Source organism: Microtus pennsylvanicus, chromosome 20 (assembly GCF_037038515.1).
Source record: "Microtus pennsylvanicus isolate mMicPen1 chromosome 20, mMicPen1.hap1, whole genome shotgun sequence".
Lineage (NCBI taxonomy): Eukaryota > Metazoa > Chordata > Mammalia > Rodentia > Cricetidae > Microtus > Microtus pennsylvanicus.
In genome coordinates this window covers 3,911,090-3,926,083 of record NC_134598.1, presented here as the reverse complement: position 1 = coordinate 3,926,083, position 14,994 = coordinate 3,911,090, and the positions used below count along the sequence as shown (strand labels likewise).

The following is a 14,994-nucleotide window of genomic DNA, read 5'->3' as shown; positions in this document are numbered from 1 at the left end:
CTTTTGGAGTTCGTTCGTCATTTTACAAGATAACTTATTTTTCTCTCCTTCTCTCTGAAGGTAGAAACCTGTGGGTTCTCGTTGTGGGGCAGTCTCCAAAGGAACACAGAGTTGGCATTCCAGAATTCAAATACGTGGCTAATATGCATGGGGATGAGGTATGTACCCGGTGTGAATATCTGCGAGAAACTTCCCCTCAGGTTTCTTGTGGTCTGTGTCAACACTGACAAGAAACCTGGACAAGTATCATGCGTCGTAGTCGAGCAGCAAGGGCCCGAGAGGTCTTCTCTGGGAGGGAGGCCTGTGAGGAAACTGAGGGAGCCAGTTCTTGCAGCTTCAGACAGTGTGGCTGTGCATTTGGTCCCCTGAGAGAGTAACCGGAGATGTTTGTGTCGGGACTCTCGGAGCTGCCTCCAGCCCTGTCCCTCAGCTCCTTTCTGGGTTGGTTCCCCATCTCCTGTCGACATCACACTCAGCACAAAGTTCTGCTGCACTCGAACTCCAGGCAATGAGAAGACACCAATAGCCATCCAGACGCCCGGCATCTGGCATTTTTAGTTTTAATTTTTGATTTTAATCTTTATTCGCTTATGGTGCCGGGGATTTAAACCAGGTCTCATGCTTTTGAGGCAACTACTTCATCCCTGAGCTGTTCCTCCAGCCCACAAACATGGCGTTTGAAGCTGTCTGTCAGCGCTCCAGTGCTTTCAGGGAGCGTTCCTTCCAGCCCACCATTCGATGATCATGCTTAGACTCTTTAGTATCATCTTTTCCAGATTACAGGAGACGAACACTGTTTTTATTTTGTTCCACACAATGCCTTTCTACCACTCTTACAAGAATGACTGGTGCCTTGGTGTGTTTTCTTTTGCAGTGATGAAAACCATGACCAAAAGCAACTTGGAGAGGGGAAAAAAACGTTATTCCAGGTCATTGAGGGAAGTCAGGGCAGGATTTCAGCACAGTAACTGAAGCAGAGATCTTGAAGGAAAGCTGCTTGCAGCCTCTTCCTTTCTTCCTTCCTTCCTTCCTTCCTTCCTTCCTTCCTTCCTTCCTTCCTTCCTCCCTCCCTCCCTCCCTCCCTCCCTCCCTCCCTCCCTCCCTTCCTTCCTTCCTTCCTTCCTCCTTTCTTTTCTGAGACAGGTTTCTCTGTAGCTTTGGAGCCTGTCCTGGAACAAGCTCTTATAGACCAGGCTGGCCTCGAACTCACAGAGATCCTCCTCCCTTTAATCCCTGCCTCCTGAGTACTGGGATTAAAGCCGCGTGCACCACTGCCCTGCAACAGTCTCTTTCTCTAGCTCACAGTCAGCTCCCTTTCTCTTATGTCCCAAGACCAATAATTAAATCTTGTCTGAGGATCAGAAAAGCAAAGCAGCCAGTCACTGGCTCTTACTTTGACCTCAGTCTGAAATGGTGACCCTGCCTCCAGGAATCTCAGAGTGAGACTGTGTCTGAGAGCTGACTCCTCCATTTTATAATCCACTCTAGTTCTGGGGTTAAAGACCACTACCGCCTGGTTTCTATGGCAGCTCGTGTGGCTACTGGGATTAAAGGCGTGTGTCATTGCTGCTTGGTCTGTAAGGCTGACCAGTGGGGCTGTTTCATGATTTTCTGATCCTCAGGCATCTTTATTTATTAAAATACAAGTGAAATGCCACTACAGGTTAGCACCCCGCACAGTGGACTGGACCCTCCCACATCAGTCCTCACTTGAGAAAATGCCCTGCAGACTAACCTACAGACCAATCAAATGGAAGTATTTGCTCAGCTCACGTTCCCTCTTCCCATGTGATCCTAGCTTGTATCAAGTTGACGAAAACCACCCAGGCCAGTAGGACTGTTGAAGATGTCTGCCTCTTTTCCACCTTGAAAACTTTTGTTGTTTTCTATATACCAGGACTCCACACAACTGAGGAAGGAAGGGGAGCTCCCAGTTGCCGCAGTAAAGGAAATTAATAGGGGATACATAAAGTTCCCTAAATAAAGGGCATATTTAGCCTTTAGGGGTTCCAGAGTCTGTGCATATGGCAGGAAGCACAGGCTGCTAGATACCGAACCATTTGCACTAGCTGGGTGGGATGCTCTCAGCAAGGCTCGACCCTGTGACCTGGTTTAACCTCCTCAAGCTCTGGTTCCATAGGACCTGGGCTCCTCCCTTTATGACACACACGGCCAACCCTCGCCAAGCATGTCACCCAACCCGTCCTGCTGAGAGGATGCAAATACACGCTTGCAAGAGAGGAAACTGGCTTGGGATGGGTAAAGAACAATACGACTAGTTTTTTGTTTGTTTGTTTAATCATAATGGTCTGTTTCTTTAATAGACTTTATGTTGCTGGGAATCTGCCCAAAATTGTTTGTTACACAGAGTAGCCCAGGCTTCTTTTTTTTTTTCTTTTTCTTTGCTATCTAGTCTATCGATCAAGGGCTCCTGGAATCCTTGTTTAATAAGAGACAGATGGTACTCATTGACTCCAGGAAGTTACTCATTGACTTCCCCGGGATTCCGAGGTTACAGGCTGCTGGTCTCTGGCCTGCCTGCCTGCCTGCCTGGCTATGCTTGACTTTTCTGTGTGCCTTCATAAACTCGGTATCGTCTCTCGGGGCGTCACTGTGTCCCATCTAACCCAGGCCCTCCCTGGCGTGGAGGGATGGCGGAGAAAGCCTTCGTGTGCTCTGAGTGGGGGTCTGAAGTATTGTGAATGCCGTTTACATCCCGGCTCGTGGCTGTGGGCTCTGCGGGCCTATTAAAGAGATGTATTGAGGTCTTGGGTATTCTGCCCTCCTACTGACGCCTCCAGGAGCTGGAGACCGGGCAGCAGAGGACTGACTCTGAGCATAAAGCTGAGCCTGCCCCACCATGTCCCTCTTAGAACTTTTGGGACTGAAAGTATTTTCTGTTCTTGATGACCTCAGTCCTACTGAAAAGCAGCATCTTGAGCGGTTGGTCCTGACCCAAGGATCTTTAGCGTTTCCTGTCATTCAGGACCTCATGGTGAGTTCCTGGAGGGGTATATATACACCGAGCGGCGCGGCAGAACCAATGCAGCACGGGATTTTTTGAGGACATTTCCTCTCCTCTAGACACCACCACATGGAGGGGTGGTTCATAATTGCTTCTGTATTTGAGGAGATTAGTTGCGGCATCAGGGCCCATTTCTGTGTCCATCCATCCCTCCATGAATTTCCACCTTGTCTCTTTAACACCTCCTTTGAAAACTGTGTAACTTTACATTAAATGTTCATAATAATGTTCAGGACCTGGGAGATGGCTCGGGTGGGGGGAAGGAACCAACATAAGACCAAACTAGACCCTCTGAATATGGGTGACAGTTGTATGGCTGAGACAGACTGCAGGGCCACTGGCAATGGCACCAGGATTTATCCCTACTACTTGTACTGGCTTTTTGGGAACCCATTCTCTTTGGAGGGATAGCTTGCTCAGCCTAGATATAGTAGGGAGGGCCTTGGACCTTCCCCAAAGCCATGTGCTTTACCTTCTCTGAGGAGTGGATGGGGGTGGAGTGGGGGAGAAGGTGGAGGGAAGGGAATGAGAACTGGGATTGCCATGTAAAATGAAAAAAAATAGTTTGTTTTTTAAAAAAATTAAAATTAAAAAAAGAATCTTTTTATGATTCTAGGCTTAAAGAAGAGGCCAGTTTAATGGTCTCCTATGCAGAACCCACATTCTGGGGTTCTTCCTTACAGTGTTACTATGGCCCTTGTCACCTGGTTACTTAATTCTAGAAGTAAGAGTCAAGGTGTAATGGTTATCTTTAATTGTCAACTTGTCACAACCTAGAATCACCTAGAAAGAGAATCTCAGTGAAGGACTGGATACATTGGGTTAGCCTGTGGGCGTGTCTTTAAGGATTGTTTTCATAAAATTAGCCTGTGGGCGTGTCTTTAGGGATTGTGTTCATTAAATTAGCCTGTGGGCGTGTCTTTAGGGATTGTGTTTATTAAATTAGCCTGTGGGTGTGTCTTTAAGAACTGTGTTCATGGACTAGAGAGATGGCTCAGTGGTTAAGAGCATTGCTTGCTCTTCCAAAGGTCCTGACTTCAATTCCCAGCAACCACATGGTGGCTCACAACCATCTGTAATGGGGTCTGGTGACCTCTTCTGGCCTTCAGGCATACACACAGATAGAATATCGTATACATAATAAATAAATAAATATTTTTTTAAAAAAAGAATTGTGTTAATAAAGTTAGCCTGTGGGCGTGTCTTTAAGAATTGTGTTCATTAAGTTATCCTGTGGGCGTGTCTCTAAGGATTGTTTTCATAAAGTTAGCCTGTGGGCGTGTCTTTAAGGATTGTGTTCATTAAGTTAGCCTGTGGGTGTGTCTTTAGGGATTGTATTAAGTTAATAAGAGAGGACCTTGTCCACTATGGGCGGCACATTCCCTAGTCTTGACTATGTAAGGATGGAGAAGTACCTGGAAGGGTGGCTCACACCTTTAACCTCTGATCTCTGAGTTCCAGCCCAGCTAGGGCTACAGAGTGAGGGGCCAAGTTAAGCACAAGCAAACAAGCAAGCAAGTTAGTGTGTGTGCATGCCTGCTTCCAGCTCCTGGCTGTGGATGTGATGTGGCGGCCTCCTTGTGTCCTTTGCTTTGTCTTCTCCAAAACGATTGTAGCCTGGAACTGTAAGCCGTCGTGTGAGGCCACCTCTTTGTTCCCAGCTGCTGAGCCCCGAAATAATAACACAGAAACCATATTATTTGCAATACTGTTTGGCCAATAGCTTATGTGTTTTTCTGCCTAAGTCATATCTTAAATTAACCCATCTCCATTAATCTGTGTATCGCCACAGGGCTGTGGCTTACAGGCCAGATTCCAGCCGGCATCTGTCTCTGGCAGGGCTGCATGGCTTCTCCCTGACTCTGCCTTCTTCCTCCCCACATTCAGTTTAGTTTTCCCCACCTAACTAAGTTCTACCTTGCTATAGGCCAAGCCAGTTTCTTATTCATTAACCAATGGTATTCACAGCATACAGAGGGAATCCCCCATCAGGAAGCCTGCTAAACCCCTCTTCCCTAAGTTGCTTCTTGTCAGGGTGTTTTATCAGAGCAGTGAAGTGAAACTAAAACGCAAGCATTTGCCAACGCAGGTGAAATATGTTTGGTTAATGTGCATCTTAGGAACTGTTCAGAGCTAATTCGGCTGATGCTGAGCTGAGCTAGCTTGCACTCCGGACTTAAAATAGCCATTTGCAGAAGGGTGTTGCTACGTAGGAAGTAAGGTTTTTATTATAAAGCCCATTCTCATTTTGTACATTTTTATGTCTCTCCTTGCAAAGTTCAGGTGGATGTACTTGAGATGAGCCCCAAGTGTGGGTGTTTCGCTCGTCTTTGATGACTGTGCCGTTGTCTCATGACTTTTCTGTGACATTGGCTCCGAGTGCTGCTCTAACCAGTTAGCTCTAACTCTTTACAAGGCAGAGCAGCAGCTAACACTGACTGGGCATGAGCTCACTAAGATCTCTGGTTGCCTCTGCAAACGGTAGGTTTTGTTCTGTTCCTTTCATGTAGCCCAGAAGGGCAAGGACTTCCTGTTTTTCCTGCCAACTGGCTTCTTCCAGATGTTAATCTTGATGTAGATTTCTCCAGTCTCTACTCTCCTGGCACCTTGAGACTGTCAGAGGGGCTTTTACCTCCATTACCACGCACACACGCATCAGTGTGAGGTGCATGCATGATATGTCAGGGGCGATACTTTTCCCACCGTTACCACACACGCCTGAACTAATGCACACATGCATATGCATGCACTTCATTCTACAATTGCTTTCTTCGGAGAAAAGGACAACCAATTAAAATCAAGCTTGCCTGAAAGCCATGGGCACACCTTGACACCAGGATGTCTAATGTTCTTAGCCTCAGAGAGAAGCACTGGGAGGGACCCCCATTCCTTCCACAAGTTCCTTTCACTGTTTTGTTCCGATTTTCTAGCCTGTGCTTTTAAATTTTTATGGACAATATTGAGATAGATACACAATCTCTTGTTTCATAAACCATCTTCTCTTGTTTCATAAACCATCTCTACTTGTTCTTCGGAGGAGGGACCAAGCAGGTCACCACTGTGCTGAAAAATTCAGTGCCAAGCCTTCAGCTAACCCAGCAACAGAGGAGAGGGAACTAGCTCAGGTTCCCTTGACCTCAGGGCCTATGCTCTAATTACTGTAGAAATAAATACTCGGTGAATATTCATTAAGTTTAACTGGATTGCAGTTCTGGGTTTTTTTTAGTGGTGTGTCAGTCACGAGAGTTTTATTTTGTTTCTGAAGTTTATATCACATGTGTCCATAGTACACAGCAATGAATTTTTTTTTACCACGGTTGTTTGTTTGCTATAGACTTGAAAACGCCGTCACATTTCATACCATTACTTCTGTTATTGATGATCGACTTGGGAGGGTCCAGCCCACTGTGATGGTGCCACCCCTGGGCAGGTGGTATAAGCAAGCCAGTAAGCAACACTACCCACGGCCTCTGCTTCAGCTCTTGCCTCTAGATTCCTGCCCTGGCCTCCTTCCTAATGCACGACAAGCTCTAAGATGAATTAAAACCTTTCTTCCCCAAGTTGCTTTTGGTCATGCGGTTTACCACAACAGTAGAAAATAAACTGGAAGATGTGTAGTTCAATGGTCAGGGTTCCACATTTATTAAAACAAACCAAATAGTAAAATCTGTCCTTCCAAATGTCACTTCCAGGATATTTTTCCTATTACTGTCATGCACTCTCATGGAGGCAATGTGGGTTTGCTATGCCCAAATCCACGAAGTCCCCTCAAGGCCAACAAGGAAACCAAGTCCCATATGTAAAAGCAAAGAGCTTTTATTTTAATCAAGTTTGCAAACCCAGTCTCTCTGCATGTCCAACATATTGGAATAACCGGACAGCCCCGAGCTCAATTAGAATTGGGTTTTTATAGTGGTAAAAGTGGGGGTGAAGGTTGTCTGAGATTTAGGGCCCTGATTGGCTGACATTTGTCTAGGGTGTCCTATTGAGGTGCACTGGCAGGTGTCTTTACAGCTCCTGGAATGCGAGGCATTTCCTTTGAATGGTGTGCTCTTGGGTGGGGATGGGGCAATCTGTGGTTCCTCCTGCAGCCAGGCATTGTCTCAGGGTAAACTATGAGACTCAGACCTCTAATTAAATTTGTTGATGGTCAGAGTCCCGGGTGATAATGGTTGGAAGTAAAGAACTTCCTTTGGGTGGCCTGCCCAGACTTAGCTTATCACGGCTGGCCCCCACAGGTTTGGAGAATTCCTCATTTGGGGATTCGGAAGGGAACTAATGATTATTCCAGACGAAGCACCTAACTGATTTGGAGTATGCGCTAGTAGATTGCTCGTGCGCAGCACTTTCTCTCTCTCCCTGGGGCTAATGGGACCAGGTATCCCAAGTTCTTGCCCTTTCTCTCTCTCCCTGGGGCTAATGGGACCAGATATCCCAAGTTCTTGCCGTAGGGGAGCTATCAGTTCTCACTCTGCAAAATCTGCTCAACACTGAAAGTCTTTTGACTGAATTTATCAAGTGTCCGTCTCTCTCCCATGCCTTAGGCCCTCTTGTTTCTTCCTTAGAACAGTCCTGATCTTTTTTTAAATATTTATTTATTATGTATACAGTATTCTGTCTGTGTGTATGCCTGCAGGCCAGAAGATGGAACCAGACCATTACAGATGGTTGTGAGCCACCATGTGGTTGCTGGGAATTGAACTCAGGACCTTTGGAAGAGCAAGCAATGCTCTTAACCTCTGAGCCGTCTCTCCAGCCCCCCGTCCTGATCTTGTAATGGGTTTGTCAACAGTAATTTATTAGCAGTTGTTCATTAGATGACTGTGTACCAGGCTTTTTCTTTTGGGTCACCAACCAGCTCTCAAATTATGACATGGAGGCTTAATATTAGTTATGGGCGCTTGACCTTATCTTAGCTCTCATTTTATCCTTTTTCTATTTGTCTACATTTTGCCACAGGGCCTTTTACCTTTCTTCCTTCCTTTCTTTCTTTCTTTCTTTCTTTCTTTCTTTCTTTCTTTCTTTCTTTCGTCTATTCTACTTTTCCTGATTCTTCTGTGTCTTGCTGGTTGGGCCTGGGAGTCTCCAGTTCCTTTTCTCCCTCGTTCTTCTCTCTCTTTTCTTTTGTTCTTCCCCTCCTACTTATTCTCTCTGCTCGCTAGCCTCATGTAGCCCTCTCCTGCCTAACTATTGGCCGTTTAGCTTTTTTATTAGACCAATCAGGTGTCTTAAGCAGGCGAGGAGAAACAGAAATACATCTTCTCATAATTAAACAAATGCCGCAGAAACAAAAATAATACGTCTTTACATCATTAACAACGGCGGCAGAAACAAATGTAGCACATCTTTGTTCAGTTCAAATAATATTCCACAACATGTCTGCTATGCTAGACGCTAGGCATGAAGTCCAGAGGACTGTGGGTCAAGAAGAAAACAGTTAGGATCCCTGTTCTGGAGGCTTCAATGGAATGGGAAGGTGGTTTAGTTCAGGGACTACAATCTGTGTTAGTAACAGAGACGTCAAGTTTAGTGGAACCACAGCTTAGGTGTGGAGACCAGAGAGAGCATGCCAGATAGTACACTGTGTAGCCCAACATTTGACCAAGGAGGACTAAGCAATCAGTCAAATGGACTAAACCTGTAACAATGCAAACTGACAGACTTTCTGCCACTGCCGCTCCCAGCTGCCTTCTTACAGTGCGGTGGTGTGTTTGTTTTTTGAGATAACAGTCTCACTATGCTACCCTATCAGGTCTAGAACTCAATAGTCCAGCTTGGCTTTGCACTCACAGAGACCCGCCTGCCTCAGCCTTGGCAGTCTCAGGATTAAAGGTGTTCGCCACCACAACCAGGGAGCAATTTAAAAACAACTCTTGCTAGTTCAAGCTTTTGCTCTTGTCCTTCCCTCCTTTCATCCCCTCCCCGTTTCTGCTCTTTCCTGGCCTCCTTCCCACTTGCTCTCTCCCTGGCACCTGCCATGGGGATTCCAGATGGCTCAGTGGTTAAGAGCATTGCCTGCTCTTCCAAAGGTCATGAGTTCAATTCCCGGCAACCACATGGTGGCTCACAACCCTCTTCTGGTCTGCAGACACACACACAGACAGAATATTGTATACTGTATACATAATAAATAAATAAATAAATATTTTTTAAAAAAATCTCTACTGTTCCTAAGCGTTCTTTGTAGAATAAGACTCATTTTTACCTACCTGGCCAGTTCCCACTTGGCTGAGTTGAACTAAACTGCTGTGGATTTTTTTTTTTCTGCTTTCTGAGTTGAGTCACCTGGGCTGGGGTGGAGTGGGGGTGGGGATCCCAGAAGCTGGTGTGTGTGTCTCCGGCCTAACTTCATTCCTGGGGACCCTGCTGAGAAGACTGCATTCTCTGGAAAGTCCGCGTGGAGGCAGTTAGGCTGGGAGGGGCCATCTCACCACAAACTCTCAAAGTTCAAGCACCCGAGGCTTCATACTCCAAGCCTTAAATTTAAGGAAAAAGAGGAGGTTTATATTTAAAACATGAATGAGTATTTGAGGCATTTACATTCAGGCTGGGGAGAAGACATTTGAATAATATTTGTCGTAAATCACAGGGGGGGCAGCAAACATGGCCCAATAAAAAAAATGAGAGGATTTTGTTTAACTCCCTCTAAGACGTTGTGTGTGCTCTCAGCCTTTTAAAACTAACTGTTGGGCTGGAGAGATGGCTCAGAGGTTAAGAGCACTGACTGCTCTTCCAGAGGTCCTGAGTTCAATTCCCAGCAACCACATGGTGGCTCACAACCATCTGTAATGAGATCTTGTGCCCTCTTCTGGCCTGCAAGCATACACGGAAGGGATGTTGTATACATAATAAATAAATAAATAACACTAAAAAAAAACCAACTGTTGCGTGGCCATTTCTTTGCATTCATGAGATTTCTTTTTAACCTTCTATAGTTAGGCACTAAGAATTTATTTTGGAATATTAAGACAGGTACTTCTTTGGTTCTACACAGCTTTCCTCTGAAAGAAACGCTATTGTATTATTTTATGACAACATGGGTTTTCTTTTGTTTCACAACTGATACTAGAAAAATAAGCATTGAGAAGCAACCCAGGAACTATCACCCAGATTGACTGTTATTAATATTTTCAAAAATCTTCCTAGAAAATCATATATTTCTGTGGTAAGAGAATAGGAGAAATTAAAATAACCTGGCGGGGAGGCAGGGGAGGCTGGAGAGACAGCTCAGCGGTTGAGAGCGTTGGCTGCTTCCCCAGAGGACCAGGTTTCAATTCCCAGCTCCTAACGGCAGCTCACAAGTCCAATTCCAGGAAGAGGAGGGGAGGGGAGGGGAAGGGAGGGGAAGGGAGGAGAGAAGAGGAGAGAGAGAGGGAGGAGAGAGAGAGAGGACGGAGGGGAAAAGGAAGAAAAGGAAAAGAAAGAAAACAGGTGGCCTCACCAATATCAAAGGTAGCAAATGTGAGACGCCACAGGGGAATCTGTGCTTTGGGGAACTTTTTCCTTGTTTTTTTCTGACTCGCTAACAGCCCCGTTCTTCTTTGGCACACAGACTGTGGGGCGAGAATTGCTGCTCCACCTGATTGACTACCTGGTGAGGAGTCACGGGAACGACGCCGACATCACGCGTCTGATCAACAGCACTCGGATCCACATCATGCCTTCCATGAACCCAGATGGATTTGAAGCCGTCAAGAAGCCCGACTGTTACTACAGCAATGGGAGGTAAAGAGGGCTTGGTCTCCCGGGGAAGCTCCCCAGAGCCCGTGCCCGGCACAGGTGCCCTGAGCTTCTTCAGGCCTCCATCTTGTAGGATGGTACATGGTGCCTCTGCTGACCACTTCTCATCCTCCCCGCTTCGTTCGGCCTCTCTAATCTTCCTCCTGGAGCTCTCGAGTGCTTTCTCAGCTCAGGTACTGCGTACGTCCGTTTCCGTTCTTCATCCCCATCAGCAGCCCAACTCGCTGTACTGTAAAAACCCTTTCCCCAGCTGTGTAGCCTGCATTTAGTGGCCTACGTGCTTTCTGTCATCCGACACTATACCTTCATGGCACAATTTTTATTTACTATATTATGTTGATTTATTTATTTGTGGGGCATGATCCAGGACCTGCCATGATGGACATGTAGAATCAGAGAATAACTTGTGGGAATTGATTCTCACCCTTCACCGTGTGGGTGGGTCCGGGGGATCAAATTCAGCTCGCCGGGCTTGGCATAAGTCACCTTTACCTGTTAATCCATCACACGGGCCCCTAATGTCTAACTTCTTATTTAATATCTTTCTCTCCGAGAAACTGCGAGCTACCAAGGGCAGTTTATCATTGTGTTTATCACTGTTAGCGTGGCATTGGCCTAGGGCATGGTTCTCAACCTTCCTAACGCTGCAACCCCCAACCGTAAAGTTATTTTCATTGCTACTTCACAACTGTAATGTTGCTGCCGTTATGAACCATAGTGTAAGTATCTGATATGCAGCGTACCTGATAGGCTACTCCTGTGAAAAGGTTGTTCGGCCTCCCCAAGTGGGTCCTGACCCACAGGTTGAGAACTACTGGCCTAGCATCATACACAGCCCCTCCAGTGTTACCCACTGGTTTATTAACCCAGTACCCTAAGAAGTGCGAATGCTAACGGTGTACTCTGTTTCAAAGTCCCTCGGGGAGTTTAGGGCTTCTCTATGCTTAATAGACACATATATTTGCAGTTTATAAATTTGTTGGGTTTACCAAAAATAACTAAGAAAACTCTCAGGTCTGGATTCCCTTCATCTTTAACCTTTCTAGCAGGGCTAAGCGTGGCCACGCCAGCAATGTGAAGCATGTTTATATAGAGTGACCTGCTTCTGCCCTTGGGTGCTGTGTGAGGAGCCACTGCCAACATGGTGACTGGAGCTTTTTATTGACTGCTGGTTCTAGAAGTCCCGAATTTAAAAGGGGACAATGCCAGATGGATATCAGTCCCTGCTCCCCCTGGGGCCTCTCAGCACAGGTCTGTCTGAGACGGTTAGCCTAGTAGCCTAGAGCCAAGTGTCTGGCTGCATTCTGGCTGTCACCTGGGTTCCTCGTTGTTCTACGTAGCCTCCGTGTCTAAAAGGCAGTGTTCCAAGAACAAGAAGTCCCAGAAGGCAAACAATTGTCCGACCCTTGCTTGTGTCACAGTAGCTAACGTCCCATCAGGAAGCAGACCACACAGTAGGGGACTGGGACTTTAATTCATGAGAGGCCCCACACCAATCATCCACTGCACTTGTATTCACATCTGGGAAACACCTGGAGCCTGAGTCTCAGGCCCCCACACCCACACTCCCCAATAAACAAAATCCTTTCTTTTAAAGGGAAAATTTCAACAATTATGACCTAAACAGAAACTTCCCTGATGCCTTTGAAAGTAATAACGTGTCAAAGCAGCCGGAGACACTGGCAGTCATGAAGTGGCTGAAAACCGAGACGTTTGTCCTCTCTGCGAATCTCCATGGGGGTGCCCTGGTGGCCAGTTACCCCTTCGATAACGGCGTGCAAGGTGGGTGATGTGGCCCCGCTCGGGCAGACCACTGCCAGCTCCACCCCTGGAGTGGAATGAGCTCTGCAACCTGCCTTTAACTGTCTCTGGCTGGCCAGACAACGCCTCATGGTCCCTAACCCTGAGCGATCCTTGCTGTTGTTGGGGTGTTTTCTTTTGTTTTGTTGTTGTTTGTTTGTGGAGGAAACGGAGTAAGAATGAAGTTTGTGTGTAACAGGACACCTGGAACAATGTAGCTGAGAATGACCTTGAACTTCTGACCCTCATAGGCTGTACCACCAGGTCTGGTTTATGAAATACTGGGGATCAAACCCAGAGTTTTGTGCAGGCTTGGCCAGCGCTGTGCAGCCTGGTCCACATGGCCAGCTCTTTCTATAATTCTATTGTTGTTGTTATTATGTATGTATGTATGTATGTATGTATGTATGTATGTATGTATTTTGGTTTTCCGAGACAGGGTTTCTCTGTAGCTTTGGAGCCTGTCCTGGAATTTGCTCTGTAGACCAGGCTGGCCTCAAACTCACAGAGATGTGCCTGCCTCTGTCTCCCGAGTGCTGGGTGGTGTGAGCCACCACCCCCTGGGTTCCTAAAATTCCTAAACAGTGGATGAACAGGTGGCTAAATGACAGCCAGTAACAAGATACCCATGGGAGAAATCCTACAGCCAGGTCCACATGGCATCACAGACTTAGATTATGTGGCTAGAAGAAAATAGGACCAAATGGCTTACCGTTTTTGTTTCTTTCTGTTTTTTAATCTCACGAATGCTGTTGACTCTAGTGGTTCTCGGCCTGTGGGTTGCAGCCCCTTTGTGGGTTGAACGACCTTTTCACATTTTCACAGGGGCTGCATATCAGATATTCACAGTGTGATTCATAACAGAAGCAAAATTATAACTATGAAGTAGCAGCAAATATAATTTTATGGTTGCGGCCGCCACAACATGAGGAACTGTGTTAAAGAATTGCAACATTAGAAGGTTGGGAACCCTGCTTTGGAGTCCGTTAAATGATCTCATGTGTGTTTTCACCCTGTGAGATGTGTTGAAGGGCCAAGCATGGTGGTGCACGCCTTTAATCCCAGCACTCGGGAGGGAGAGACAGGCGGGTGAAGGCCTGCCTGTGAACATAGCGAGATCCAGGGACAGCCAGGACTATATAGAGAAACCTGTCTCAAACAAACAGCTGAAAAGAACTGGAACTATGGCAGAGATGTCTATTAACCCTTGGCAGCACCTAAGGGAAGCTGCTAACTCCAGACGTGGCCAGCGTGATGAAGAGCTGACGTCCTTTCTAGACTGATTATTGTGTGAGATAACACCCTTGATTGTTAAAGAGAAGAAAGAAGATAGGTGTATATTACTTAGGGTCCCTATTACTATGAATAGACACCATGGCCAGAGCAACTCTTACAAAGGCAAATATTTAATTACGGGTGGCTTACGGTTTCGGAGGTTCAGTTCGTTATCATCATGGTGGGACAAGGCAGCGTGCAGGCAGACACGGTGCCGGAGAAGGAGCTGCGAGTTCTACATCTTGATCACAAGCAACAGGAAGTGAACCAAGTGTCGCACTGAGCATAGCTTGAACACCACAGTGACACCCTTCCTCTAACAAGGCCGTGCCTCCTAATAGTGCCACTCGCTACGGTCTTAAGGGGGCTGTTAATTCAAACTACCACAGGGCGTGTTCAGAAGTGGAGACCGAAACTGTCCGCGTGCACTGTGGCTGTATCGACTGATGTTCTTTCGTGTGTTATACGTGTCCCTTTGTCTTTCTAACACAGCTACGGGGACGCTGTTGTCCCGAAGTCTAACTCCAGACGATGACGTTTTTCAGCACCTCGCATACACCTATGCTTCCCGGAATCCCAATATGACGAAGGGAGACCAGTGTAAGAACAAGCGGCACTTCCCCAACGGTATCACTAATGGGTACTCCTGGTACCCGCTGCAAGGTGAGCTTACCAGCCATTGCCTTAAGGCTCAGTGCAGTCCCTCAGCCAGGTCTCCATCCCTGAATATCACAGGAGCGTGGAGGTGACCTGGAGCTTTGGAGAGTGTGGAGACGTGTGCCTCGCTTCCATGGCCTCCTTCATTCACTCGGACATTCGTTCCTTGACTCTGCGCTTCCTGAATCCAGGAACAATGCCAAGAAAGATGAAAGGCCTCTCGCCCTCGGGGGATGAAAATCAGGAATTGGGTTACTGTGCCATGAGAGTCGGAAGAGAGTCGCACAGGGGTTGCGAAGGGGTCTGCAGCCATAGCCAGCACCGGCAGGGAACAGTGCAGACCTTGGAGGAAGGTGTCCCTCCTACAGCTGCCGCTGATTATGACCATGGGGTAGTGGAACCCACGTGGCTCGTCTCCTTCCAACTTTTATAAATGAAGCTGGAGATGGTGAGGAAATGCTCCTCAGGCAGGCCCAGGGAGTGGGGTTCCGGTTTCC

General features: G+C 46.9%; 1 protein-coding gene across 2 annotated transcripts in view; it reads left to right on the top strand.

The window, feature by feature from the left end:
* Cpm (carboxypeptidase M) overlaps positions 1-14,994 on the top strand; it is a 52,410-nt gene that overhangs the window by 28,807 nt on the left and 8,609 nt on the right. For both annotated transcript variants that reach the window (XM_075954216.1, XM_075954217.1), the window contains exons 3-6: positions 65-158; positions 10,578-10,750; positions 12,363-12,547; positions 14,333-14,503. In XM_075954216.1, coding sequence (XP_075810331.1) covers positions 65-158; positions 10,578-10,750; positions 12,363-12,547; positions 14,333-14,503 — 623 coding nt within the window. The remainder of the gene's footprint in view (positions 1-64; positions 159-10,577; positions 10,751-12,362; positions 12,548-14,332; positions 14,504-14,994) is intronic.